The 27,900-nt window shown below is 32.0% G+C and overlaps 8 protein-coding genes and 1 pseudogene across 8 annotated transcripts; 5 read left to right on the plus strand and 4 right to left on the minus strand.

The window, feature by feature from the left end:
• Positions 1 to 507: 507 nt before the first annotated feature.
• Positions 508 to 1,267, plus strand: LOC110603158 (18.1 kDa class I heat shock protein). The gene has a single exon (XM_021740857.2). The coding sequence runs from the start codon at positions 609 to 611 to the stop codon at positions 1,080 to 1,082; it is 474 nt and encodes a 157-aa protein (XP_021596549.1). The 5' UTR covers positions 508 to 608; the 3' UTR covers positions 1,083 to 1,267.
• Positions 1,268 to 3,884: 2,617 nt separating this feature from the next.
• LOC110608658 (17.3 kDa class I heat shock protein) lies at positions 3,885 to 4,724 on the minus strand. Its single transcript, XM_021747935.2, has one exon. It carries the CDS (start codon positions 4,548 to 4,550, stop codon positions 4,077 to 4,079), a length of 474 nt encoding a protein of 157 aa, XP_021603627.1. The 5' UTR covers positions 4,551 to 4,724; the 3' UTR covers positions 3,885 to 4,076.
• Positions 4,725 to 6,425: 1,701 nt separating this feature from the next.
• LOC110605018 (17.3 kDa class I heat shock protein) lies at positions 6,426 to 7,169 on the minus strand. The gene has a single exon (XM_021743312.2). The coding sequence runs from the start codon at positions 7,051 to 7,053 to the stop codon at positions 6,580 to 6,582; it is 474 nt and encodes a 157-aa protein (XP_021599004.1). The 5' UTR covers positions 7,054 to 7,169; the 3' UTR covers positions 6,426 to 6,579.
• Positions 7,170 to 12,989: 5,820 nt separating this feature from the next.
• On the plus strand, positions 12,990 to 14,687 carry LOC110605007 (UDP-glucose iridoid glucosyltransferase). The gene is made up of 2 exons (XM_021743300.2): positions 12,990 to 13,527; positions 13,602 to 14,687. The coding sequence occupies exons 1-2, from the start codon at positions 13,053 to 13,055 to the stop codon at positions 14,474 to 14,476; spliced, it is 1,350 nt and encodes a 449-aa protein (XP_021598992.1). The 5' UTR covers positions 12,990 to 13,052; the 3' UTR covers positions 14,477 to 14,687.
• A 316-nt stretch (positions 14,688 to 15,003) lies between these two features.
• On the minus strand, positions 15,004 to 16,934 carry LOC110605027 (annotated as a pseudogene).
• Positions 16,935 to 19,145: 2,211 nt separating this feature from the next.
• LOC110605186 (UDP-glucose iridoid glucosyltransferase) lies at positions 19,146 to 20,728 on the plus strand. The gene is made up of 2 exons (XM_021743560.2): positions 19,146 to 19,680; positions 19,756 to 20,728. The coding sequence occupies exons 1-2, from the start codon at positions 19,218 to 19,220 to the stop codon at positions 20,628 to 20,630; spliced, it is 1,338 nt and encodes a 445-aa protein (XP_021599252.1). The 5' UTR covers positions 19,146 to 19,217; the 3' UTR covers positions 20,631 to 20,728.
• A 2,391-nt stretch (positions 20,729 to 23,119) lies between these two features.
• LOC110607327 (17.3 kDa class I heat shock protein) lies at positions 23,120 to 24,044 on the plus strand. The gene has a single exon (XM_021746418.2). The coding sequence runs from the start codon at positions 23,445 to 23,447 to the stop codon at positions 23,916 to 23,918; it is 474 nt and encodes a 157-aa protein (XP_021602110.1). The 5' UTR covers positions 23,120 to 23,444; the 3' UTR covers positions 23,919 to 24,044.
• A 153-nt stretch (positions 24,045 to 24,197) lies between these two features.
• LOC110607318 (UDP-glycosyltransferase 76E2) lies at positions 24,198 to 26,026 on the minus strand. The gene is made up of 2 exons (XM_021746408.2): positions 25,425 to 26,026; positions 24,198 to 25,264 (listed from the first exon to the last, which is right to left on the minus strand). Exons 1-2 carry the CDS (start codon positions 25,894 to 25,896, stop codon positions 24,375 to 24,377), a joined length of 1,362 nt encoding a protein of 453 aa, XP_021602100.1. The 5' UTR covers positions 25,897 to 26,026; the 3' UTR covers positions 24,198 to 24,374.
• An 850-nt stretch (positions 26,027 to 26,876) lies between these two features.
• Positions 26,877 to 27,800, plus strand: LOC110609485 (copper transporter 1). Its single transcript, XM_021749077.2, has one exon. It carries the CDS (start codon positions 27,092 to 27,094, stop codon positions 27,554 to 27,556), a length of 465 nt encoding a protein of 154 aa, XP_021604769.1. The 5' UTR covers positions 26,877 to 27,091; the 3' UTR covers positions 27,557 to 27,800.
• The last annotated feature ends 100 nt before the right edge of the window (positions 27,801 to 27,900 follow it).

A 27,900-nucleotide genomic window follows, 5' to 3' on the forward strand; every position in this document is an offset into this window, starting at 1 on the left:
TTTATAATTTATAAATATTTATATTAAATATTTATAAATTAATTGTAATAAAAACAATAATAAAATAAAATGATAAATATTTATAATAATATTAATATAATTTTTATAATTATATTTATTAAATTTAATATATAATTAATTATATTATATAAATTAAACTAATAAATATAATATTATATTATAAATAACTTAAGTTAATTAATATTAATATAATTTTTATAATTATATTTTATAAATTTAATATATAATTAAATAAATTAAATTAATAAAATATAATAATTAATTAAATAAAAATTAAATTTATAATTTAAAAGTGTGATAACCTTTACCGTTAAGACTCGCTTTTTACCTTAAATTTGAGAAAAAAAATTTTTCAAATCAAGATTTGAAATTTTTTTTTTTTAATTTAAAAAAGCAAAAAACCTGAACTCTAGAACATTCACCCACTAGAATTATCTAGCAAATCCTGAGAGAGTACTAGAATACCCCTCCAACTGCTACAAATACCTCAACCTTCCTCTGTCACAGCATCATTCGCTGCACTGAAAACCCTCTGTGTGCCCAAGGTAAGCAATCTAATTCAGTCTTCCAGCTTAACTCAGCTGAAAATGTCGCTCACCCCTTTCTTAGGCAACCGGAACAGTATCTTCGATCCTTTCTCCCTTGACATTTGGGACCCCTTAAAGGATTTCCCTTTCCCTTCCTCTGCTTCTTCTTCCTCGCTTTTACCCCGTGAAAACTCTGCTTTTGTTAGTACCCGCATCGACTGGAAGGAAACGCCAGAAGCCCATGTCTTCAAGGCTGATCTTCCTGGCCTTAGAAAAGAAGAAGTGAAGGTTGAGATTGAAGATGATCGGGTGCTTCAAATTAGCGGAGAAAGGCATGTGGAGAAGGAAGACAAGAACGATACTTGGCATCGCGTGGAACGCAGCAGCGGGAAATTCGCTAGGAGGTTTAGGCTACCGGAGAATGCCAAGATGGATCAGGTTAAGGCTTCCATGGAAAATGGGGTTCTTACTGTGACTGTTCCCAAGGTGGAGGTCAAGAAACCTGATGTCAAGTCTGTTGAAATTTCTGGCTGAGGGTTTCAAGTTAAGTGTCATCTCTCTCGTGCGACAGAGTATTTACTACGCATATAATAAATATTAGGCTTTTGTACTAGGCTGTAATGCTTCTGTTGTGTGTGTGGAAAGTGCTTGATAAAATCAGTTGGCTGTAATGTGGAGTTGTTTAACCTAATCTAATATGCTTTTGTCTTTTCTGTAGATATCCGAGGAATCGAAGTCTGTTCCTTTTATTCTTTTTCTGAATTTTATGTAGATTTTGTTAATCTGGCCGCCATTGTGTTTATTATAATGAATGGGTTCTCCCTTTGAATGCTTGTATTTATGCGTATTTGGTTTCTCAATGTCATACACTTTTGGAGAAAAAAAAAAAAAAAGGACCAACTACACTGACCCAAAAAACCTCCAGCTGGATGTGCCAATACCTCCTTTTGCGGTGCTCATTTCACAATTCAACCTCTTTCTCTAACAGCTTCTTCGAAATCCTTGGGCAACAATTCTATCCATTCAGAACCATGAATTGGGTCTTATCACCCGCAACAACGGCTTCTCACTGTTGGCCAAGCCTCAATCCATTTCAACCAACTGTTTCTTAGCCATGTAAGCCAAGCTTCCTAAGCTCACATAGACTACTGATCTAGGAATCTGCCTGCTAAGCCATGTGATGGAGGAAGTGTCTTCTGCAATCATGCTACTGTAGGAGGCTTTTGCAACTTCATACAGCGGGCCTATTGAGAAGAATGGAACTTGGTATTGTTGCTGGTGCTGTGCTTCTTCAGGGAAGCCGATGCTATTCAGGGTGACCATGGCCGAGGACGTTGTGGAATTGATTGCATTTGTTAATTCCATCAGGGCTTCTAAATTCACGGATTGAAGGATGGGTGGATCCTTAAACCTGAAGTGATAAAGTCCAAACGCCGTTTCCCGCAATAGATGCTCCGCAAACATAAAAGTAAGAGTTTTCCTACGGCATGTGCTGACTGATCATTAAATGGTGGATGCTGTACCAAGGGAAACTCTGCTTTAGAGCATTTCGGGAAATGATGAGATGATGGGTTTGTTAATGTTACATCAGAAAATTGGTAAAATATTCAAAGGATCAATCATATCTTTCAAAGGAAAATAACCTTTCTGTGGTATCACAGTGAATTTGCTGCGAGCGATCAAAGTGCTACAAGTGCTACTTCTCAAGCCTATGCTAGAAGATTCCGACGATTAGCCACTGCTTCAGAGTAATACGTAAGTGTATCTTAGCTGAAGCATGTGATCTTTGTATGCAGCTTTTCCATAATTCGATGATTCCAGCAATGGTGCTTCACATCTACCATTAAGAGAGGATTTCAGAGACCATGTATCGCCAGATGTGAAATCATGCTCAGATAAATGGTCTACTATCGGTAAGAAACTGAAATGAGGATGGCTGGCTGGGTTTGAATTGTTGAATTTTGATGAGCAATTGTAATGTCCGGCTTAGATTCTAACATTATTGCCTCTTGGCATATGGAGTTTGGGTTGGCTTGTGAAATTCTATGCTGGGGCATTTTCATTCTGCGTGTGATGATTTGACTTTGAAAATAATTTTCATATAGATTGTAAAACACCCAATAGGATTGGCACTAATAGGTTTCTCGTCTCTCCCACTGCTACCACGGTAGATCGTTAAAATCAGAGATTTTATGGTCATTCAATATTTTATAATAATTAAAATTTTTATGATTATTAAATATTTTATTTATGAAATTTAAATATAATATTAAATATAATCGTTATAATTTTATTTTAAAATTTTTATAATTATATATAGCGGTCAAATTTTTCATAACAAATAGTTTTTGTCTCTATAAAGATATTGACTCTTCATTTTCTATTTGATTCTTCTTTTTTTTGTATTATTTGCTGGGTTATAAATCAGAGATTCCAGAAGAACCTGTTTAATTTTGGGGATGACAAAATAAATTCTTAAGGACAATATTCAACACGACTCAGTTTTATTGTTTTAGCCAATATTTTCAATAATTATTTCATTTTCTACTTGATTCTTCTTTTCTTTGTATTATTTGCTGAATTATAAATTAGAGATAAATTTTTGTTGTTCTGATCCTGGAAATTAAATTCCAAAAGAACCTGTTTAATCTTGGGGATCACAAAATAAATTCTTAAGGACAGTATTCAACACGACTCAGGTTTCATTGTTTTAGTCAATATTTTCAATAATTATTTCATTTCTCCTCTTTTTGATTCCCTTATGTATATATGAAAAAAAAATACTGGAGACTGACTATATGTATTATGTTTGGACAAATTACAGTACACACTGCTCTCAAAATCCAACGTATACAAAACAAACATTTTATCTCCATCTCCTGAAATCCACTAATGCCATTTATTACGGGCGCACTCATAGTAAAAGTCTATTCTCCCCTAAAATCTCTGCTTAAAGCTTCTCCTCCATCACTATTAGTTGATCCAATCATAGTTTATTTGTGAACGTAGCCTCTGACTATACGCATTATTATGATGGCCATCAGTATTATTTGTGCAGTTAAGCGATTACTTGTGTCTAGTAACCAAATAGCTCCTGTAACTACAAATATTTCTCCCTTTGTATAGAGAGAATTCACCGTTGCTCATTTCTGTGTTGGATATTTTTTCATTGAATAGTTTCATGATGGGGTACTAGAGGACTTCTTTTATTATGAAAAGTTGTGGAGTTTGAATCCTTTGCGTCCCAATAAAAGGTGAACTGGGAGTTGGTTATTAAATTTCATAACTCTGATATTTAACTTTTTCTCTCCTGATATGACAAACTGTCGCTTGAGGTGGTACGAAGAGCGAAATGAAGAGAATATTTTATATTAGAAAAAAGTGACCAATACTTTTTACATCCAAATTAAACAAAACCTGTAATTCTAACTTCGTAGTAGCACACTCGGAAACTCCAACAAACATACATACACGCACACACCAAACGCCATTTTTTTTCATATTTTGGCTGTGTGGATGCGTAATTAATCAACCAGAAATTTCAATGGCCTTGACGTCAGGTTTCTTCACCTCCTCCTTGGGAACAGTCACGGTAAGAACTCCATTTTCCATTGAGGCCTTAACCTGATCCATCTTCGCATTCGCCGGCAGCCTAAGCCTCCTCAAGAATTTGCCGCTGCTTCGCTCCACACGATGCCAAGTATCATCCTTCTCTTCCTTCTCCACATTCCTCTCTCCGCTGATTTGGAGCACTCTGTCATCTTCAATCTCCACTTTCACTTCCTCCTTTTTAAGCCCAGGAAGATCAGCCTTGAACACATGAGCTTCTGGCGTCTCTTTCCAGTCTATACGAGTGTTAACAAAGGCAGTATTATCACGAGAGATGATTGAAGATGAAGAAGGAAATGGGAAGTCTTTGAATGGATCCCACAGGTCGAAAGCATTCAAAGGATCGAAAATGCTGTTACGTGGGTTACCGAAGAAGCTTGGAATCATGGCCATTTTATATTGCTGAAATGGGGTTTTTGCTACAGAAATTTATGGGTTTGATTGGTTGCTGTGAATTGCTTGTTTTCCTTGGTTAACGGGAGAGAAGGAAGGTCTTAGTTATAGTAAGCAGGAGATATATCTGGTGATTTCTCGCGTAATCCTATTGCGCTTTCATCACGTAGCTTCCCGAACCTTCAAGAAAGCTTTAACCTGAAGATCCGGAGTTGGGTTATATTCTGGTAAATTCTTGAAAGCTCTTGGAGTCAAATATGGGTCAGCTTCAGCTCTGAACTGCACTTTTGAAGTCCAAGCCACGGCATAAAGAATGGGCCTTGCGCTCCTAAGTAAAATTAAAATCAAGATCAATGAGACCCAAACAAAACATATTACGAGGTGCCATGTATTAAGTTTAGAGTTGTGACTATCAAAATAATTTAGAAATTTTCACACTCAATCAATACAGTATTATTAATTTGAAGTTAAATGTAAAACTCACTATTCCATTCTGTCTAATAATTTTTATTTATTTTATTTTTTATATATATTAAAAAAATAATTTTTTATTCACTTCTTAATTATATTTATTTTAAAAATATTAATTTTATTAAATACTAAAAAATATAGTAAAAAATTTTTAAATAGAGTTATATTATTGTAATAGTATAAAAAAATAATAATTTTAAAATAATTTTTAAAAAAAACAAGATTATGGAATAATTTTAATTAATATGTTATCTATTTATTACTGGTAAAAGTTTTTTAAATAACTTAAGTCGGTGTCGTTTGGCTTTCACTTAAAATAATGTTATTTTGCTTTTTGTTTATTACTAATGTGCAACATCTAATAACAGTTGAATCAAATCAATTCTATGTAATTTTTCTCAATTTTTCATTTGTATTATTTTATTAAAAATTAATTTATTTTGTTATTAAATTATTTTAAACTAATATATTCTTTTTATGTATATTAGATATATATATATTGTGAATAAATAAATTATTAAATCAAAATAAAAAATAGTTTATAATTTGACATAAATAAAAAAAAAAAAAGACTTTTCTTCAAGACTGCAGGAGTGAAATTTTCAATTTGGATGAACTTAGATGAGTAGATTCTTTTTAAAAAATTATATAAGCGCTTTTGTGATTTTTTTCCCCCCATTTCATAGTAACATGTTGGATCAAGTTTTCACAAATCAGCATATGCTATTAAAACTAAATTTCATGGACTATTTTTTTAATCATTTGTGTACAAGACCCTACAGCTGAAGAACGATCATGATCTCTTTATGTTGTCGACTTTTATTCCTTCCACCTCAATTTTTTTTATAGAGAATTTATTCAATGTAATTATTAATAAATATAATGATTATAACTTCTGTTGGCTCAGGCAAATTGAATTTTGCGTGAAAAGAGAAGCCCTTGCAGTGGAGAATGGTGCCTAACTCGAGCATAGGACTTGGCTGGCCCTGGAATGGGCAAGCAACACCTTCTTTTCCATCTTGCTTTCCCCTGTCTGCAATTCAGAGAAATCCAAGTCTTGCAATCGAAGAAACGAACTTGTCTAGAGTTCCTATTGAGGAATTTTAGACATGGGCCGGCATAGATTCTACCATTATCACCTTTGGCATGCAGGCCTCATTTTCACACTGCATCTGATGATTTCATTTTTTTTTCTTCCCTCTCCGTCTCCCTTCTTATTGAAAACACAGGAGAATCGACAAATTACATCACCCACTGCATATTCATGGATGCCCATCATTTCCAAGTCACCCCTTTTCAAGGGACAGGCTTTTTCATTATAAGGCAAAAATCTGGAGTTTCAAAATTATTATTATTAATTTGAAGGTACTGCCAAATGAATTTTGAGAGAAAATTAGAGAGATATTGGATCAATACTATTATATGTTGATAATCTTTTAATATAGTTATACATCACAAACTGCTCAGAGAATCCCAAAGGCACACAAACACCATTATTTCTACATATCTTGCCACACATATATATATATATATATATATATCCATAGCATGCCGTTAATCAACCAGAGATTTCAATGGCTTTGACATCAGGCTTCTTCACCTCCTCCTTAGGAACCGTCACTGTGAGAACCCCATTCTCCATTGAGGCCTTAACCTGATCCATCTTCGCATTCTCCGGCAGCCTGAACCTCCTCAAGAATTTGCCACTGCTGCGCTCCACACGATGCCAAGTATCATTCTTCTCTTCCTTCTCCACATTCCTCTCTCCGCTGATTTGGAGCACTCTGTCATCTTCAACCTCCACTTTCACTTCCTCCTTTTTAAGCCCAGGAAGATCAGCCTTGAAGATATGAGCTTCTGGCGTCTCTTTCCAATCTATACGAGTGTTAACAAAAGCGGTATTTTCATGAGAGACGATTGAAGAGGAAGAAGGGAATGGGAAGTCTTTGAATGGATCCCACAGGTCGAAAGAATTGAATGGATCGAAGATGCTGCTTCGTCGGTTACCGAAGAAGCTTGGAATCATCGCCATTTTGTAGTGCTGGAATGGGTTATGTAACAGAGATTAATTGGCTTGATAGGTTGCTCTGAATTGCTTTGCTTGTTTTCTATGATGAAGCAGAAAGGAGAAGGATCTTACTTATAGGAAGCAGCAGAAAGATCCGGTGATTTCTGGCGTAATCCTCTTGCGCTTTCATCGAGCAAATTCCCGAACCTTCAAGAAAGCTTTAAACTGAAGATCTGGAATTGGGCTTTGTTCTGGTAAATTCTTGAAAGCTCTTCGAATGGGTCAGCCTCAGCTCTGAACTGCACTATTGAAGTCCAAGCCACAGCATAAAGAATGGGCCTTGCAGCTTACTAGGTCAAGAATGAATTAAAATCGTGATCCAATAAACGAGTTGTCTCTCTTGACAAGCAATAGTTACTGTTATTTGCCATACGCCCCCTCTTTTTTAACTGTTGAACAGTAATCTCTGAGTTAGCTCTATTAGCAATTCAATGTATAAAATAACTCACCGTGATCTTAAATCATTAATGTTGTAATTTTGCTTTTATACGAAAGCCATCCAAGTTGTGTTACTATAAATTAATCTGTTACGTGAGTTTTGATTTAGATTAAATCAATATCTTATATTTAATCTGTTAATCACACAGTGGTTATGTGGTTTGGACCCAAAATTAACGGAGGCGAAGAAGTATGGAGAGTGAGCAGGATTTGTGATTAGTGCAATTTATAAATTTTCAGGCGAAATGAAAAGATAAGCAACAAATACATAATAAACAAGAACCATAAATAATTAGAGGAGCATTTCGTTTTTCAATTATTCACCAGTCTAACTGCAAAACATGCATCCCTGGCTCATCAAAAAGGTACTTATTTTATTGTAGAGAGAATTTCTTTTATGTTTTTTCTTTTTTATTTTTTATCAAGAACTTTTTTTTCTTTACTTCTATCGAGCAAAAAATACCTTCTCTTAATTTAACAGTGAGTTTTTTCATCCCACCATCAAATTAGATTTAACTATTCTTTTGTTTAATCTGGTTGATCAATACTTATCATTTTTTTTTTTGTGTTCGTATTTTTCTAATTATTTCTTGCATGTTAAAGACCTTATCGGTTTTTAAATTCATACTTGCTACCCTACTTCTGCAAAAGTCGATCACGAGTCTTAAAAAGCATGAATGGGCCACTAAAAAATGTATTTCCTCCATCTTAATTGACACTTTCTAAACTAGTTGAACCCTTCCTCGGCCCACGGGGAGATTGCCTCTTTGGACTTTGAGAAGGATTTGTTTCTCCTCTACCACGATGCTACTCCTTCACCCTTGCTTAGATTTGATGCTTACATGTGCCTTTTGAAATTTAATCTTTTTTTTAGTAGCTGTTATTTGCTCGAGATTTAAAATCTTTTTCTTCTCTGTGCTCCGTCAATGATTCATAAATTAAAAAATTATTCTAATACTTTCACCGCATTCTCTATTTTAAAATAAAGAATTTTTGGTGAAAAAATAATACCCATTTTTAGAATTTTAACTATAACTTTTAGTTTGTTTTACTAAGAACTTTATCAGCAATTATCTATTAAAAAATTGTAAAAGAATTAAATTTCCTGGTCCCATGTTTTTTGTTAGAATAGTTAAAGTCTTTCATAATATTACCGCCTGTTAAGTCTTTTTTTTCTTTTTCTTCAGTATACATGTTAAAATTTTATATTTTTTCTATGTAAATTTTTTTATTTTTCTTTCTTTTTAACTTAGTTATATGATATCAATTTATAAAATTTTAAAAAATATAATCTCTTAAAAGTAGTATGTACAAATATAGCTGAATTTCGTATTAGTTATAGTCTTATAGAATAGATATAAGTATATTAATTTTGATGAAATCTGATAAAATGAGATGAAGAAAAAATCAAAATATTTAAATAAATTTATGAATTTGAAAAATAAGTTTTGAACATTGTCGAAATATTTTTTTTTCTTTTTATTGTGCATCTGTATTTAAAATTCAAAAATGAAAAGAAACTTGAAAGCTATTAAATTAAAACTTTATATCACGCACTGCTCAACAAATTCCATAAACAGACATACGCACATAGGACAAACACAAACTTTTCATCATATTTTGGCATATGCACATAAATCAACCAGAAATTTCAATGGCCTTGACATCAGGTTTCTTCACTTCTTCCTTGGGAACACAGTAGTGGGCGCCTGATTCCTCTAAGTACTTGAGGTTTTGGTTTAGGAGGCGAATAAGCTTCAATCAGTATATATCTTAGTGGCTTGTTTCCCTGTTGAGTTTGCCTATGTCTTCTCCTCCAGTACGGCGGTGCAACTTTGGGATGCCCGTTTCCATGTAAAAGCCTGGGTTGTATTGTTGGATCACCAGGCCTATCATTTATTCTTTGGGCTCTTATTTTCCTCTTAGTTTTGCTATTGGTTTAAGGCCCATCAATGTATTTTCTTAATGTTAAATATTAATGAAACCTATATTTATTTTTGAAAAAAAAAGAAAAAGAAAAAAAGTGATGGAGTCCTAGCTAACTACTTGCTTCAGTTACTGGCCTAATTAGTCAAACTGTATTAACTGAAAAAAAAAAAAAAACTACCACCAAGTTTATATCTTAATAACACGTGCTGAAATTTAAAATTTTATAACTTCAATAAAATATATATGCATTAATTAACTTGAGCAATTACAGACTAAATGTCAGAAATGATTTCATACTCAAACATAAGGAACAGATCTGGTGGCACGTCGGAGAACATGGCCTGGAGAATTTTAATTTAGATATTTGGAGTATGGAAATTCGAACCTAAATTTCCTATATAAATATTATCTTGTTATTTATTAAATTAAGTTGAGATTGATATTATAATAATATTAATACCGATTTTAATTAATCTTCATCCATATATAATCCACAAAAAAATATTATTTATATTATATAAATAATTATTTTTTCTTTAATTCGTGACTTTTGTAATTGGGTAATACAGTGAATAATTATATAAAAAAACTTCAAAAAAATCAGAATTACAAAGTGGGGGGTTTAAACGTTAAACCTTACCTAGTGAGAGAAAATATAAAGAAAAGCAAAATGAAAATAGAGCAGCAGCAGTAAGTAGTAGTAGGTTGATAGGCAGCACAGCAAGTAACATGCACGATCCTTGATATCTGGCGGTGGCTGGCATCCCTTTAAAGCCGGCGAGCCGTCTGCTTTCTTTAAGCTTAGACTATGCTTTTTGGTGACTTTCTTTCAATTTGCGAGGAGATATACTTGCCTTAATTTATTAAACTCTCCATTTTATTCAACACTTTTATTTTAAAATCCCATTTGCTATAATATTTAAACGACACCACTTTCTTCTACCCAAAAAAAAAAAAAAAAACTACACAATTCTTTGCAATTATTGAGCTGATTTTTATTTTAGTAGCTAACAACATTAATTTTTCTCGTATTTTTAAAATTTAAAATTAGCCATACATTACAACTGTATTAATATTGATTAGTAAATGTTATTTATATTTTTAAAAAATGGATTATTAATTAATTAATTCTAAACTCTTGGTATTATTATATGTAGAAGAAAGGTTCTAGAAGCTGTTGCATGAAGATAATATACCCCTGCTCACTTCACACGTAGACATACATTAATTCTCATTAATGGCTTGTACACCTCATTAACCAACATTAATTTTATTATATTTATATTTATGATGATAAATAAATAAATAAATAAATAAATTTGTGATAATGTAATATAAGAAGACAATTTTTGCTGTTAAAAACAGCACCATGCTTTGCAATAACGGTACGTCGGATTTAATATTTATGAATAATAATAATAATAATAATAATAGTTGGCAAGTGTGAGTTGCTTAGTCTCAAGTTGCCAGACTAACAAGGCATTGACAAAGAATATATTACTACCAAACCCACATAATGCTTTGCACTAACACCTCGAAATCAACAAGCCGTATTCTGTATATATTTCCATCTGCGCAAGCAACCCTCCCATCCCTAATAATTTAACTACAGGGTTTATTATTTTTTTAATGATTTTTTTTATTTAAATCTAATTTAAAAATACTAATTATTTTAATATTTATTATATATTTTATTAATAAATAACTATTTTAACAGTAATTAATTAAATTCACTCATTACTGATAAATACATTTAAATATATAAGAGATTTTAAATTTTAAGCTTCTAATTTTCAATTTTCATATAAAAAAATAGTAATTAATCAAATATTATAAATAATAATTTTTTATAAGTTATATTAGAAAAATTAACTGTTTTAAGTGATATTTAATTTGACTGCTGAATACAACTAATCGTTAATAATTCATAAATATTTAAATAGTTAAATTAAATATGTGATAATAATTTTAAAAAAATTAACTAATAATTTATAAGTAACTGATACTCCAGATCAGTTTTATAATTAAAATTATTTTTTAACCACTGATAGCTATTTTAATTTATTTTTTATTTACACTATATTATCATTTTAAAATTTATTAATTATTAATATTTTAAATCAAAATTTTCACGTGAACAAATTATTTAAAATTACAAAATAAATAAATAAATTAATTAAATAAAAATATAATCAATAATAATTAAACTGCCCATAATATTTATTTTTTTTTGAAACTTATAATATTTCTTATTATATTATAACAATTATGTATATACATAAAAAATTTTATTTTTAATTAATATTTTTATGTTTATTTTATTAATATAACATATTTAATATATATATTTATTAATTATTTTACATGTTAATAACAATAGTAAATAATTTATAAAACATTTAAATTATATCAATTATAATAAATTATCTAATTACCATTTACAATTAGCTATCTACTATCAATTATATTTATATTTATCCGCTAAATCGAATAAAGTCTTAATAATAGTTAGTCAAATATTATAAAGAGTAATTTTTTTAATTTATTATCTCACCAATAGATAATAGTGTTTTGACTCAATAAAAATACTAAAATTTTACTTTTAAAATCAATAGAAATACTAAACTCTATTTCTTAAAATCTTTTTTTGTTTCTTGTTTAGAGAAGACTATTTTGAGTTGAGAAAAAAAGTCTATAGTTTTTAAAAAAAAAAAAGAATTAATTAATTATATACATAGATATATAATTTCAATTAACTATTTTTATGTCAATTTAATTGTATTTTATCACCTAATTGGAAGGATTCTTAATGATAAAATTTAATTGATTTCAATTAAAAAATTTAATTGTATTTTATCACCTAGTTGAACGATTCTTAATGATAAAATTTAATTGATTTTAATTAAAAAAATTAATTGTATTTTATTACCTAGTTGAACGATTCGTAATGATAAAATTTAATTAATTTCTATTAAAAAATAAATTTGTTAAAAATATTTATGTGTTTGGAATAATTTTTAAAATAATATAATTCTTTTGAATTCTATTATTTGAAACTGTTAATACTAAAATAAGCGCATTTCTTTTCATATTAATCTTGTCTTCAAATAAAGTATGGTTTTTGATAAAAAATTACAAAGAAATTAATTTTTTGTTATAGTCGTTAATACTGTTTAAAATGATTTTTTTTTTTAAAAAAAAAGGAAAATTAAACTTCACTACAACCAAGTCAAAATATTTGAAGTTGTAACCAAATAATCATCTTAGTAATAACTCATCAGCATAAACACTCGCATCACGATATGATTCCTCTGTCCTAGTTGCTTTCCACTACATGGAGTCAAAGATATATATCCATAAATCTATGTTTAAAAAAAAAACGGATAATAATCGAAACTTGGCACGAATTAAGGATCATTATTGGCCTAAATACTATTAATGTTAGTTTTGTCTACGAAAAACTGGGCCAATGCACTTGCCATGCTCAAATATTTTATGTGCCGTTATTTTTCTATTTATACCCATGAAGATGCTAGAAGCAAACCACACCTCTCAAACTCAGAGCCTGTTAGAGAGAGTGACAGAGAGAGGCAGAGATGGCTCCCCAGAGATGCAACAGAGTGGTGCTGGTTCCCTGCCCATTCCAAGGCCATATTAATCCAATGCTTCAACTTGGGACCATCCTGCATGCAAGGGGCTTCTCTATCACCATTGTGCACACCCAACTCAATTCTCCTAAACCCTCCAAGCACCCTGAATTTGATTTCCAATCTATACCAGAGGGCTTGTCCAAACAAGAAATTGCCTCTTTGAATTTAGTTGATATCATTTTGGCGTTGAATGAAAGATGCAGAATTCCCTTCCAGGAATGCTTGATACGGATGATGCTACAGAGTGAGTCTTGTGAAGAGATAACATGTATCATATATGATGACCTTATGTACTTTTCAGAAGAAGTGGCTAATCATCTCAACATTCCAAGCATTGTTTTGCGGACTAGCAGTGCCGCCAGCCTTCTTTCTCGTCTCGCCATTCTCCAGCTCAAGGATGAAGGTTACATCCCCATCCCAGGTACATACGCATATACAATTTCAGTCTTAATCAAGTCTTCTTATCAGTAACATTCTAACATAACCTCGATACAGATGATATGTCCCAGGATTTAGTACCTGAATTTCCCACATTAAGGTACAAGGATCTACCTATTTGCGATCTTGGAACACCGGAAAATTTCTATCAGCTATTGGCTCATGTATGCGACACTAAAACATCTTCAGCTGTCATCTGGAATACCATGGATTGCCTTGAAGAATCGCTACTGGTTGAGCAGCAGCTTAAGCAATTTCCTATTCCAATCTTCACAGTAGGTCCTATGCATAAATTTGCACCAGCATGTTCTAGCAGTCTATTAAAAGAAGATAGTAGCTGCACTGAATGGCTTGATAAGCAAGATCCTAATTCTGTTCTTTACATAAGTTTAGGAAGCATGGCTTCCACAAATGAGAAAGAATTGGCTGAAATGGCTTGGGGTCTTGCCAACAGCAAGCAGCCTTTCTTGTGGGTGATTAGGCCTGGTTCAATACACGGTTCAGAGTGGATTGAATCATTGCCTGAAGGTTTCATGGAAACTGTTGGAGAAAGAGGGTGCATTGTGAAATGGGCACCACAAAGGGAAGTGTTGGCACATCCTTCAGTGGGAGGATTTTGGACGCATTGTGGTTGGAATTCAACCTTGGAGACTATATCCGAAGGGGTTCCAATGATATGCAGACCATGTTTTGCAGATCAAATGGTAACCGCGAGATTCGTGAGCCATGTTTGGAGAATAGGATTACAATTGGAGAATGAATTGGAGAGAAATGAGATAGAGAAAGTTGTGAGAAGGTTAATGGTAGATGAAGAAGGGGAGGAAATTAGGAAGAGGGCTGAGGATTTGAAGGAAAAAGTAGAAGCTTGTTTTAAGAAAGGTGGCTCCTCCTACAATTCTATAAGTAAGTTAGTGGAGTTTATGCTATCTTAGTAGCCTAAGTTGGTTGCCTTGTCACAACTACCATTTATTTGTTGCAGTATCACAGTGATAAATAGTAAATAAAGACGAGATCTGGGGAGAAAAAAAAATTTGTGAAAAGTGTGAAAGTAAATTGTGAAAAAGTTAATTGTTTTTAGATATTATTGTAATTTGTTATTGAGTATATTTGATTGATTAATTTAATAATGGATTTATTTGTTTATTACTTTTAATTGAGTCATTACAGTTTTTTTAATTTATAAACATAATTATAAATAATTTCTATGCAAGAGGAGGTCTTCTGCAGATAAAATATATTTTGACAATGGCAGATACAACAGAAATTCATAATACATATCTCATATGATATATTGTAAAATCTTTGGCATTTTCCTAGATCAATAATTATTGAATTTATTCTTTGTAAAAAGTGAAAATAAAAATCAAAATAAATCGATGCAAACCATAAATTATTTGAGACATTGTCATTGCGACACAATCAGATCACAGTGAGGCTGAGTGATGCAATAGAAGCAGCCTTAACAAGATATTTCAATGGCCTTAACGTCAGGTTTCTTCGCTTCTACTTTTGGCACTATGACCGTCAGAACCCCATTTTCCATAGAGACCTTAACTTCGTCCATCTTCACATTCTCCGGCAACCTGAACCTCCTCAAAAACTTGCCACTGCTGTGTTCAACCCGATGCCCATCAATGGACTCACAGTGGGGCCAAGGGAGGAGCCTCCTAAAATTTTTAAAATTTTTTAAGTGTATTTAGATAAATTTTCTTTAATTTTAAATAAATGTGAGAAGAATTATTATTAAGTCTCTAAATTTTTAAAAAGTTTATTAATTTATTTCTAGTTAAAAATTAGACTATTAATTTATATTGGATATTTATATTTTTAATTATATAATTTTAAATATATATATTATTTAATACTATTAATGTGGCTTTCTGAAATTTTTATGGGTTTGAATTTTTTTTCAATTATAAATAAATGAAAAAAATTATTATTAAAATTTTAAATTTTTAAAAAATTTATTAGTTTATCCCTATTTAAAAATTATATTATTAACCTATATTGAATATTTATATTTTTAATCCATATAATTTTAAATATACATATTATTTAGCATCTATAAAATTAAATATTTATACTATTGATTTTTTTTATTAAAATCTAAATAAATTCATTAATATTTTTTAATAAATTATTAAATAACTTAATTTTATAAAATATAGAAATATTTTTATTTGTATAATTTTAATATAAAAATAAATTTATAAATTTATAAAAATTCATAAACTTCATTCTCTCATAAATAAAATTACAAGCTAAATATTATTTTTATAACAATAAACTATTTTATTCTATTTCAATTTAAAAAAATTTATTTTTAATCTTCTATAATTCAACTTAAATATATTAATATTTTTCCTTTTTAAAAATATTTATAAGCTAAATTATTCATATTTATTTTTTATAATCAATTTTTAGTAATAATTAATATTTATTATTTTTATTTTTATTTATGTGATTGAAATTATATATTAAATTATTTAAATTTATAAAAAATAAATTTTATTTTTTAAAAAAAATATTATGAATAATAGTTAAATTATTTAATATTTTCATAAATTATTTAAATTTAAAAAAATAAATTTAATAAGTTATAAATTGGTTTAACTTTATTTAAAAAATAATTTATAAATATAAATAAAATTAAATAGCATTTATATGGATAATAGATTAAACTATTCAAATTAAAAAAATTAAATGAAAAAATTCATTCAATTTGCAAAATTTTATTTATGTAAAAATTTTCAATTATTTTGACTCTCAATTTAAAAAATTGTCTTTAATATTTATATTAATAAAAAAATTAAAATAAATAAATTCAAAAATTTTCTAAATAAATTAAATTAAATTAAATTCCCAACTTAAATTTTTTGATCCATCACTGTAAATAGCATGCACCCTGTCATTTACGATCTCCACTTTACTTCCTCTTTCTTCAGCCCCGGAAGATCCGCCTTGAATACGTGAGCATCAGGGGATTCTTTCTTTCCAATCAATTTGAGGGTTAACTAACGCAATGTTTTCCTGAGAAAGCGTTGAAGGGAAAGGAAAATTTTTCGGTGGATCCGAGAAATCAAAAGAAGAAAAGTGATCGAAGACGCCACTTCGTCGGTCACCAAAAAAGCTTCGAATCATCGCCATTATCTCTAGAAAAGCAAAGTGAAGTATGCAGAATTGGTTTGCCTGCCCGTTAACTCGTTTGATCACCTTTGGTGCTGGAATCTGTGGAAGAATGAGGAGATATGTAAGGTATTCATAGAGAGCAGATGTGCTTCAAGTATTTTCAGGCAACGGTTCTGTGAACTGAATAACGAACTTACTATCAGATTCATGATTTTTATTTTTCCTATATTTACAGAAAATTCTGGACTATTTATTTTCCGATGGACTAAAATTAAATACTTACTTAGTGTTATGCACGATATTAATATATATTTTTATTCAGATTTATTCTGAAATTTATTTAACTTTTTAAATAATAATAATAAAATTAATTTTTATTCAAACATTTCTAACTTGATTAATTGGATTAAATTATAACACTTTCTAATTCAATAAAGAACTGTTTTAAATTTTAATTTTTTGATTTAATAAATTATTTTAGTATTAATTAATAATATTTTTATAATCACTATTTAAATATTTTTTAAAATTTTCTTTCATTTTTTAAATTATTGAAAATTATTCTCTAGGAGACTTTTTGAAAATTGTTTTTTATATGTGAAAATAAATATTTTTATAAATTTAAAATTTTTTAATAAATGTATTGATATATTATTTTTAAATATCTACTTATTGAAAATGTATGATAAACATAAACGGTAATACTTTATAATATAAATATATTAAATTTATATTTGTAATAAGATTTTATTAATAATTTTAAAATATTTATTATTAATAAATATTGGTAATATTAATTTAAATTGTGTTTTTTTATTACTAATTAAATGAAAATAATTATAAATATATTTTTATTATATAAATATATTTTAATATAATTTTAAAATTATAAAAATATTTTAATTAATTAGGGTTGACTATAATAATTACCCATGACTCAACGTAGCAATTATTGAAAGTGTAATCATAAAAGCAATGAAAAATGAGAGATGTGCTCCACGAAATATTGGAGAGATGTGATAAAAGAAAAAAGGGTAATTTACGATTTAATCCCTAAGTATTGCTATTATTAACAAGTCAGTCTCTGTATTTTCAGAAACCTATTAAAACGTCCTTATGTTTTCTCTCCGTCAACGAAATAGTTCTTCTGTCTATTTTTGCCGTTAAAAATATAGTAAAAGACTAAATTATCCCCAATTATTTTTCGCCTCCTCCTCCTCCTCCTTTCTTTTCTTCTTCATCAATTCTTCTTCCTTTTGCTTCTTCTTTTTCTGCTTCTTCTCCTTTTTCTTCTTCTTCTGTTTTTTCTCCTTCTTCTTCTCATTCTTCTCCTTCTCCTTCTTCTTCTTCTTCTTCTTCTTCTTCTTTTTCTTCTTTCTCTCCTTCTTCTTCTTCTTCTCCTTCTTCTTCTTCTTCTTCTTCTCCTTCTTCTTCTTCTTCTTCTTCTTCTTCTTCTTCTTCTTCTTCTTCTTCTTCTTCTTTTTAGGAGGAGGAGGAGGAAAGAAAAGATAGAGACTATTTTATTGATAAAAAGAAACAATAAGGATGTTTTAATAGATCTGAGAAAAGATAGAGACTATTTCGTTGATAAAAAGAAACAATAAGGACGTTTTAATATATTTCTAAAAATATAGGGAGAGACGATTTCGTTGACAGAAAGAAACGATGAGGAGGGACTATTTCGTTGACTTAAATAAACGAGAAGGATGTTTTAATAGATGTGAGAAAAGATAGGGACTATTTCATTGATGGAAAAAAATAATAATGACGTTTTAATAGATATGAAAAATAATAAAAATATTTTAATAGATTTTTAAAAATGTAAGGACTAACTTGTTAATAATTACAATATACAAGGACTAAATAAATGGTTTTATTTGAGGGTAAAATTGGATTTTAAAATTTTTCTCTCTCCTCCTTTATCTAATTTTAACGGAAAATAGGACTATTTCGTTTACGAAAATAAAACATAAGGACGTTTTAATACGTTTTTAAAAATACAGAGACTGACTTATTAATAATGGCAATATCCAGAGATTAAATCATAAATTACCCAAGAAAAAATCAATATATATGGAGAGAAATCCGCCACCATTACTAAATGACAACGATGATAATAATGAAGTATGTTGAATAAATGGGCTCCACAAACAACAGAAGAAATCAACATATGTGCAGAGAAATCATCCAATAAAAATCTCATCAACAGAAGAAATCAACATATGTGGAGAGAAATCATCCAATAAAAATCTCATCCATAAACAGTAAGAGTTGATGAGATTTTAATAATTAAATTTCTTGTATTTAAAAAAAAATAAATATAATCAAAATTTGACACGGATCATTATTGGCCATAGTTTTTGTCTGCAAACAATATGTGAATTAATTAATAACAAACAAATAGGTAGGCCATTGCACTTGCCATACTCAAAATAGTCAAATTAGATCTTGTATTTATATCCATAAAGGCGCTAGAAGCAAACTGCAACTCTCAAATTCAGAGCCTGCATGCGATATTGTTAGAGAGAGTGAGAGAGAGCAGTGATGGCTCCCAAGAGATGCAGCAGAGTGGTGCTGGTTCCATGCCCATTCCAAGGCCATATTAGTCCAATGCTTCAACTTGGAACCATCCTCCACAACAGGGGCTTCTCCATCACCATTGTTCATACCCAACTCAACTCTCCTAAACCCTCTAACCACCCTGATTTTGATTTCCAATTTATACCAGAAGGCTTGTCCAAACAAGAAATTGCCTCTTTCAATGTAGTTGATGTCATTTTGGCCTTGAATGAAAGATGCAGGATTCCCTTGCAGGAATGCTTGATACAGAGGGAGTCTCGTGAAGATATTACATGCATCATATATGATGACCTTATGTACTTTTCAGAAGAAGTGGCCAATCATCTCAACATTCCAAGCATTGTTTTGCGCACTAGCAGTGCAGCCAGCCTCCTTTCTCGCCTCGCCATTCTCCAACTCAAGGATGAAGGTTACATCCCCTTTCCAGGTATATACGTATTTACAATTTTAAGTCTTAATTAAGTCTGCTTATCCATAACATTCTAACAGAACTTGGATATAGATGCCATGTCACAGGACCAAGTACCTGGATTTCCCACCTTAAGGTTCAAGGATCTACCTATTTGCAATTTTGGAACACCAGAAAATTTCTATCAGCTATTGGCTCATATGTGCGACATCAAAACATCTTCAGCTGTCATTTGGAATACCATGGATTGCCTCGAAGAATCGCTACTGGTTGAGCAGCAGCTAAAGCAATTTCCTATTCCAATCTTCACAATAGGCCCTATGCATAAATTTGCACCAGCATGTTCTAGCAGTCTACTAAAAGAAGATAGTAGCTGCATTGAATGGCTTGACAAGCAAGATCCTAATTCTGTTCTTTACATAAGTTTAGGAAGCATGGCTTCCACAAATGAGAAAGAATTGGCTGAAATGGCTTGGGGTCTTGCCAACAGCAAGCAGCCTTTCTTGTGGGTGATTAGGCCTGGTTCAATACACGGTTCAGAGTGGATCGAATCATTACCCGAAGGTTTCATGGAAACTGTTGGAGAAAGAGGGTGCATTGTGAAATGGGCACCACAAAGGGAAGTGTTGGCACATCCTTCAGTGGGAGGATTTTGGACACATTGTGGTTGGAATTCAACCTTAGAGACCATATCCGAAGGGGTTCCAATGATTTGCAGACCATGTTTTGCAGATCAAATGGTAACCGCGAGATTTGTGAGTCATGTTTGGAGAATAGGATTGCAATTGGAGAATGAGTTGGAGAGAAATGAGATAGAAAGAGTTGTGAGAAGGTTGATGGTAGAAGAAGAAGGGGAAGAAATTAGGAAAAGGGCTGAGGATTTGAAAGAAAGCGTAGAATGTTGTTTCAAGAAAGGAGGTTCCTCCTACAATTCTCTAAGTAAATTAGTAGAGTTTATGTTATCTTAGTAGCCTAAGTTGCTTGCCTTCCGTCATAACTTCCATTTCTTTTGTGCAGTATGACGGTGATAAATAATAAACAATGAAGTGGACTTAGTGTTTTTGTATATTATGTCTAATTTTAAAAGTTAGAAGTATCGAATCTTACCTATTACATAATGTTAAATTTGAGATTGATCATGGGAGACCATGGTCCACCTGAGACAAGATAAATTTATATGTCTTTATATTAAATTTTATTAAATAATAAGATATATTTTAAAATACTTTTAAAAAATAAGATAGAATTAAATAAAGTTATAACAATAAATTTATATGTCCTTATAGTTTAAAAAAAAGTGAATCAAAATAGGAAACTACGGTCTCAACAAATATTTGGGGAGGGAAAAAAATATTTGTATAGAGACATATGGGTTGTGAAATGAATTGTGAGATATTAACTTCATGAATTAGAATTGTAATTTATTAGTTTCTATATTTGATTAATAATTTAGTATTTAGTCATGGAAGTGTTTATCTCATGAAAAGAATTTAAATTTTTTTAATTCAGAAACAATTTATTTAATAAAATATAATTCATTTATTATTATGGTAAAAATACTTATCATTTCCCTTAATTGCAAACGAATGATTCTTCTCTTTAAATTTGTACAAACTATTTAAAATGGTAAATGTAATATGCTGTATGGAAATTCAATTTTGCAATCCACACGCTATGAAAATGCATAAATTTAATTTTTTTTTTTATACAAAAAGATATAATGTTTTCTAAAATATGAGTTGAACCAGGACGCGTATTGTGGGGTAATTTAATAACCAAATCAAATTAACAAAACTTAGTTATTTTTATGGAGTTATCTTCGATTCAGTCTACTATCAATTAACAATTTTTTTTTTTCATTTTGAATTATTGGTTAAAAAATAACTAATCGAATGCTAATTTTTTTATTAATAATACATTTTTATAATTATTATTTTTATAAATTCTATTTAATTTTTAATATTATTATTGATATTACTGAAATTAAATTAATGACGTGGTAAAAAAGAAGTTATGTTGTATTGACTAGAACTTGGTAAAAAAGGAGTTATATTGTATTGACTAGAACTTGTAAGAGAGGAAGTGTGAGAAGGTGGTAGATGTCCATGATGACTTGTGTAGTATTAGAGATAGTATACATTTATTTCTGTGATAGCTCTCCTTTTATACTGCAAGAAAATAAAAATAAAAATAGTATTTTCTATTAATCTGACGATGATATGGCCGGTTACTCGATAAGGGGCATCGCCAGCTAATAAATTGATAATCTCGCGATCTCAGATGAGACCCATCTAAACTAAAATCTCCTTCCTTTTCTCTTTGGTATCTTTGTATGACTCGTACTAGTTTCTGATTCACTCCTTTCGAGATCGCATCCGATTCATGTTCAGATTTAGACTTACCTTTATGCTACAACTTGGTCGTTTCCATCTAGACCCTTGGGGTGTCTACGGAAACTTCATCTCTTCTTCTTAGGTCCATTTTAGACGCTTCTTTCTGGATTTTATATTGTCCGAGAGTAGTCTGCGACCTTTAAATATACTAGAGTATTTGCTCGTTGTTCAAATTATTAGGGTCTGCTTTGTTAATCAATTGAGGCATATTCTTCCAGTTATCTAGGACAGAGGAAATAATGACTTACTCGTTAGTAGTGATATTGTCAGCCGCTGTAGGGCTTCTCGCCATTTTGAGTGTGGATAAATGATAGAGAATCGGTTGTGATCCAAAAGAGGGTTTAATAGATCTTTCCGGCAATGAAACTAAATGATATTGCTAAATTTAGATTAATGACATGGTCGAATGAGAGTTATGTTATGATTGATTAGAATCTGCAAGAAATGAAGCGTGAGGCGGTAGTGAATGCACACAACAGTCACTCTAATACTCAAGAAGGATATAGAGAATATAATGGATTACTTAGATCTTGTGTAGCATTAGAGATAGTATATCTTTGTCTCTGCGATAACTCTCTTTTTATACTGTAAGAAGATAAAAATAAATATAATATTTCTTTTGAATCCGACAATAATGTGGTCGGCTACTCAATAAAAGGCATCATCAGCTAATAAATTGATAATCATGTGATTTCAAGCAAAATAAAAATATCTAATAACAATAACTCTATACCAAGATTCCGTCAATCGATGGAGGGCGAATTTTGTCATTAAATCGGATGTTAAAGTATTTAGATCTTTCTTTTCTTAAGGGAGACTATATTTTCACTTTGAATTTCTTGCCACGTGGCTACCATCTCATAATAACAACTTATAATTTTACTTTGCACGAATATTATGTAATATTAATATATGTTTCAATAATTATTATTAAAAATATATTAATTGGTTATAAGTGGTAATATTTCTTTGCCTGTTTATGGCTGTGGTAGAACGACAGCTCGTTTCAGCTGGACCTCGTGAATCACGAATTCTATTCGTTCCAGAAGCAACAAGGCCCATTCTTTATACTATGTTTTGGACCCTTGAAAACTGCAGTTCAGACCCATTCCATAACCAAGTCCAGACTCACTAAAAACCTTCCAGATTTTACGAGAACAAAGCCCAACTCCAGATCTTCAGTCTGAAGCTTTCTGGAAGGTTCGGGAATTTATCAGCGTTTCTTAATCAAAGCCGAATAAAGATCACGCCAGAAATCTCCAGAACTCTCTTCTGCTTCCTATAAGTAAGGCCCTTCTCCTCCCATCCACCAGAGAAGGCAAGCGATTCGCGGCACACAATCAAACCCAAGCAATATCTATTGCTAAACCCATTTCCAACAAATACAAAATGGCATTGGTTCCAAGTTTCTTCGGTAACACACGAAGCAGCATCTTTGATCCTTTCAACTCTTTCGAGCTGTGGGATCCATTCAAAGACTTCCAATTTCCTTCTTCCTCTTCAATCATCTCTGGTGAGAATTCTGCTTTTGTTAACGCTCGCATAGACTGGAAAGAGACTCCAGAAGCTCATGTGTTCAAGGCTGATCTTCCGGGGCTTAAAAAGGAGGAAGTGAAAGTGGAGATTGAAGATGACAGAGTGCTTCAAATCAGCGGAGAGAGGAATGTGGAGAAGGAAGACAAGAATGATACTTGGCATCGTGTGGAGCGCAGCAGCGGCAAATTCTTGAGGAGGTTCAGACTGCCTGAGAATGCCAAGATGGATCAAGTTAAGGCTTCCATGGAGAATGGGGTTCTCACAGTGACTGTTCCTAAGGAGGAGGTGAAGAGACCTGATGTCAAGGCAATTGAAATCTCTGGTTGATTAATTTCTTTCTTCTGAATGGAATGGATGTAACTACAATGGATGATACAATGTATGCTGGTTTAATGATCTAATAATACTACTGCATACTTCATAATTGTTCAATATATTTTATTTTCTGCAAAATCTTCAACTGCAATAAGTTTTAAATCCTTTGTACAATTGATTATCGCTTAAAATTGACAGTATTACCACTTTATTTTACCTGGCAAATGGAAGACAAACTTCCTTCTCAAGATGAGTATATGCATGGCGTGCTTGCAAATTAGAATCAGTCTAGCTAAAACTAAAACTCATATCAATTGAATATACACAATAAATCTAAACCAATTACGTCAATTTAATTGAGCTAAATTCCTAATTGCTATTTGTAGTCTCATTAAATCAGGAAGAACTTGGAACTAACATAACTACTAGCAAAGCCAGTCTAGTGAACGGAGGAAATTCAAATCCAAATCAATCACGCAACTTAAGTGACATTATAAAGTCTACTAATTTCTTCACCGAATTGTAGGAAGAACCACCTTCCCTTGCGCAAGCTTCAACTTTATTCTTCAAATCAATTGCTCTCTGCCTTGTCTCCTCCCCTTCATCATCCGCCATTAACATTCTTATGATCTTCTCTATCTCACCCCTCTCCCACTTGTTTTCCATGTGGGTACCTACCCTCCACACCTCACTCACATATCTGGCAGTTACTTTCTGGTCTCCAAAAAAGGGACTGCATATCATTGGAACACCTTCACAGATACTTTCCAGGGTTGAATTCCAACCACAGTGAGTCCAGAACAAGCCAACTGCTTCATGCCTCAACACCTGCTTTTGGGGTGCCCATTGAACTATGCACCCTCTGCTCTGGACGGCTTCTTTATAATCATTGGTTAATGACTCTACCCACTCTGACCCAATTACTGATCCTGGCCTGACGACCCATAAGAAGAGCTGTCTGCTGTTGGCAAGGCCCCAAGCCATTTCAGAAAAGTCCGAGACATTCATGGAAGCCAAGCTCCCCAAGCTTATATAAATTACAGACTTACGAGCTTGCTTATCAAGCCATGTGATACAGCTGGTGTCCTCTTCTAGTAGGCTACTGGAGGAAGCTGCTGTGTCAAATTTGTGTATAGGGCCTACTGAGAAGATTGGAACAGGGCATTCTTGTTTTATCTGTGCTAATGGTGATTCCTCAAGGCTATCTGTTGTATTCCAGATGACAGCTGAACTTGTTCTTATGTTGCGCATATTAGTTAGAGCTTGCAAGATATTTTCTGATATTCCGAAATTTGAAATTGGCAGATCCTTGAACTTGAGGGGATAGTGACCTGGCACCAGTTCCTGGGATGCAGAATCTGCAATATTCAAAGCATTGGCGAATTTTCAATGATAGTGTTCCTATTATAATTCACAGCAGCAGCAGTAGCCTCTAAAAAAAAGCCCCTCCCATACTTTAATTCCTAGCAATATTTCACAGAAAAAAGGTTTTGTTGTGAGGCATAAAATGGCTCAAACCTGAGAATGGAAGGTGACCACCAATCATGAGTTGTAGAAGGAAATCGCGGGAACGAAACGTGGCTGCGTTGTTGGTGCGGAAGATGATGCTTGGAAGTTCTAGACGATTAGCTACCACTTCAGCGAAGTACATGAGTTCATCATAGATGACGCCGACAAGCTCTTCATGGGGTTGCTGATTTTTCATCATCCGAACCAAGCATTCCTCCAGAGGAGCTAAACAGTTAACATTGATAGCCAAAACAAGTGATGTATGATACCCAGAAGAAATCTCATCATCAGATAAGCCATCAGGTATTGAAAGAAAGGTCAAATTGGGATGATTTAAATGCTTAGGAGAATTGTAATTGGTCTGAACAACTGTGACAGAGAAACCCAATGATTGAAGACAAGTTCCAAGCTGAAGCATTGGACTAATGTGGCCTTGGTACGGACATGGGACTAGCACCAACCGACCGTGATTTCTCATCATATTTCTTCCTCTCTCTTTTCACGCAGATGCACAAAGCTCTTAGCTCTCTATCCTGTTGCTTACAGGAAGCAGTAGTTATCTTGAGAAAATGCTATCCTTCTCTTTCTCCGCCCACGGCGGAGCTCTATATGTCCATTAATTAAATTAATCTTTTATTCCCTTAAAACATTATTACATTTAATAAATTTATTATTTTAATTGAAACATTCTGATTAATAAAATTATTAAATAAATTGAATTAATATTTAAAATGATTTATAAAAATAAATATTAAAATAAAATTATTAAATAAATTGAATTAATCATTTTAAATGGTTTATAAAAATAAATTTATTTATTTAGTTGAGTTTGAATTGAGATATTAAATTTGCATCGTGGGGCTACAATTTGCAGCCATAACACTTTTGACAATAAAGCTATTATTAGATTTCCATTTCAAAAAAAAACAGAAGCTATTATTAGATTAGGCCATTTATAAAGTTTCCAATCTGAAAGTAACATAGTTTCACCATGTTATTAGATTGGCCTATCAAGAAGCACGTTTGAATGGAGAACTAATCCTATCCACCTGTTTAAATGAAGAGCTTCTTTTTTTTTTTTTAATGGCTGACAAAGCTACCTCTGATGCATTAATGCTGCACAATGAAGTAGGTTGAGTATAAGGATAACAGTTGTCAATTTTGCCTATTCTAGTAAGGCACATGCCTCTCTTGCAGTAACTTAAGATTACAAAATCTTTTTGGCAATGTTATGTGATATCAACTGTATACTACTCATAGTAACTACAGCAATCATGATTCCATATCACGTGAATAAATGAGCAGAGTAGACGTCAGTGTCATAATATTATCAAATTATTAATCGACTTGTCAATCCTACAATTTGTTTTTTTTTTTTTTTTTCCTTTGTTTGGTAGGATTCAGATGCTGACGTGAAGTTCTGCGTAATTTCTTGCGTTTTAACGTGGACGCTTGGGAGGGTTGCATATTGTGGTGTATATTGCCCATCACAGGGGAGAAAAACCTCCCCTAATGCAGTACACGTTCAGTTTATTGTACTATCAGATTTTAATTAAGGAAAATCCACCTTTATATACATGTAATAGAAGCAGGCTAGATACTGTCACCGTCTCCTCCTCTGACTGCCACCACACCACCGTCGAAGAACGAAAAACACGGTTTAACATTATAAAGAGATGGATCATGACATGGGAGGCATGGGTCAAGCCATGAACAACTCCAACGCCACAGGAGGGATGACCATGACCCACCATATGAATATGATGACTCACATGACCTTCTTCTGGGGTAAGAATGCTGAAATTCTCTTCGATGGCTGGCCTGGAACCAGAACCGGCATGTATGTTTTAGCCTTGATAGCTGTTTTTTTCTTTGCTTTTCTTGTTGAGTGGCTCTCCCACTGCCAATTGATCAAGCCTGGCTCCACCCACCTGGCTGCTGGTTTAATCCAGACTTTCTTGCACGCTCTCCGGATTAGTTTGGCCTACCTCGTCATGTTGGCTGTTATGTCCTTTAATGTTGGTGTTCTCTTGGTGGCTGTGGCCGGTCATACTCTTGGGTTTTTGTTCTTTGGGAGTAGGGCTTTCAAGAAATCGCCACCGCCTGCAAAAACTTCTGATCTTCCTCCTATGAGTTGTTGAACTTTGGTGGCGGGTTCTTGGGTTTGGTTAAAGATTCTCCAATAACATGGCTTGAAAGAGTACTCACAGGTAGGGAACTGAATATGATTAGTGTTGGATTGTGGTGTAAACTGTCTGTACTATTTATTAGTTAAACTTTTATCAAATTAAATCTAATCGTTTGTATTTAATCTTATTTGCTGATGATTGTTTGTGTTACATATTTGATTTATTTAAATCAAGAAGCTGAGGTTTGTGTGGTCAATTAAGCAGAGACTTGATAATCTGATTGTTGTGTGGGCATCTCATCTGTGTGGCTGTGAGAATTGCTTATGAGTTAAGCCAGAGATATAGAATTTTCCAAG

Source organism: Manihot esculenta, chromosome 2 (assembly GCF_001659605.2).
Source record: "Manihot esculenta cultivar AM560-2 chromosome 2, M.esculenta_v8, whole genome shotgun sequence".
Lineage (NCBI taxonomy): Eukaryota > Viridiplantae > Streptophyta > Magnoliopsida > Malpighiales > Euphorbiaceae > Manihot > Manihot esculenta.

What these genes read in the sequence shown, in the direction of transcription:
- LOC110603158 (XM_021740857.2), top strand. Translation starts at nt 609, where the DNA reads ATGTCGCTCACCCCTTTCTTAGGCAACCGGAACAGTATCTTCGATCCT.
- LOC110608658 (XM_021747935.2), bottom strand. Translation starts at nt 4,550, where the DNA reads ATGGCCATGATTCCAAGCTTCTTCGGTAACCCACGTAACAGCATTTTC.
- LOC110605018 (XM_021743312.2), bottom strand. Translation starts at nt 7,053, where the DNA reads ATGGCGATGATTCCAAGCTTCTTCGGTAACCGACGAAGCAGCATCTTC.
- LOC110605007 (XM_021743300.2), top strand. Translation starts at nt 13,053, where the DNA reads ATGGCTCCCCAGAGATGCAACAGAGTGGTGCTGGTTCCCTGCCCATTC. An exon ending in AGGTTACATCCCCATCCCAG is followed by an intron (nt 13,528 to 13,601) that starts GTACATACGCAT and finishes ACCTCGATACAG; the next exon opens with ATGATATGTCCCAGGATTTA.
- LOC110605186 (XM_021743560.2), top strand. Translation starts at nt 19,218, where the DNA reads ATGGCTCCCAAGAGATGCAGCAGAGTGGTGCTGGTTCCATGCCCATTC. An exon ending in AGGTTACATCCCCTTTCCAG is followed by an intron (nt 19,681 to 19,755) that starts GTATATACGTAT and finishes ACTTGGATATAG; the next exon opens with ATGCCATGTCACAGGACCAA.
- LOC110607327 (XM_021746418.2), top strand. Translation starts at nt 23,445, where the DNA reads ATGGCATTGGTTCCAAGTTTCTTCGGTAACACACGAAGCAGCATCTTT.
- LOC110607318 (XM_021746408.2), bottom strand. Translation starts at nt 25,896, where the DNA reads ATGATGAGAAATCACGGTCGGTTGGTGCTAGTCCCATGTCCGTACCAA. An exon ending in TGGTCACCTTCCATTCTCAG is followed by an intron (nt 25,265 to 25,424) that starts GTTTGAGCCATT and finishes TGAATATTGCAG; the next exon opens with ATTCTGCATCCCAGGAACTG.
- LOC110609485 (XM_021749077.2), top strand. Translation starts at nt 27,092, where the DNA reads ATGGATCATGACATGGGAGGCATGGGTCAAGCCATGAACAACTCCAAC.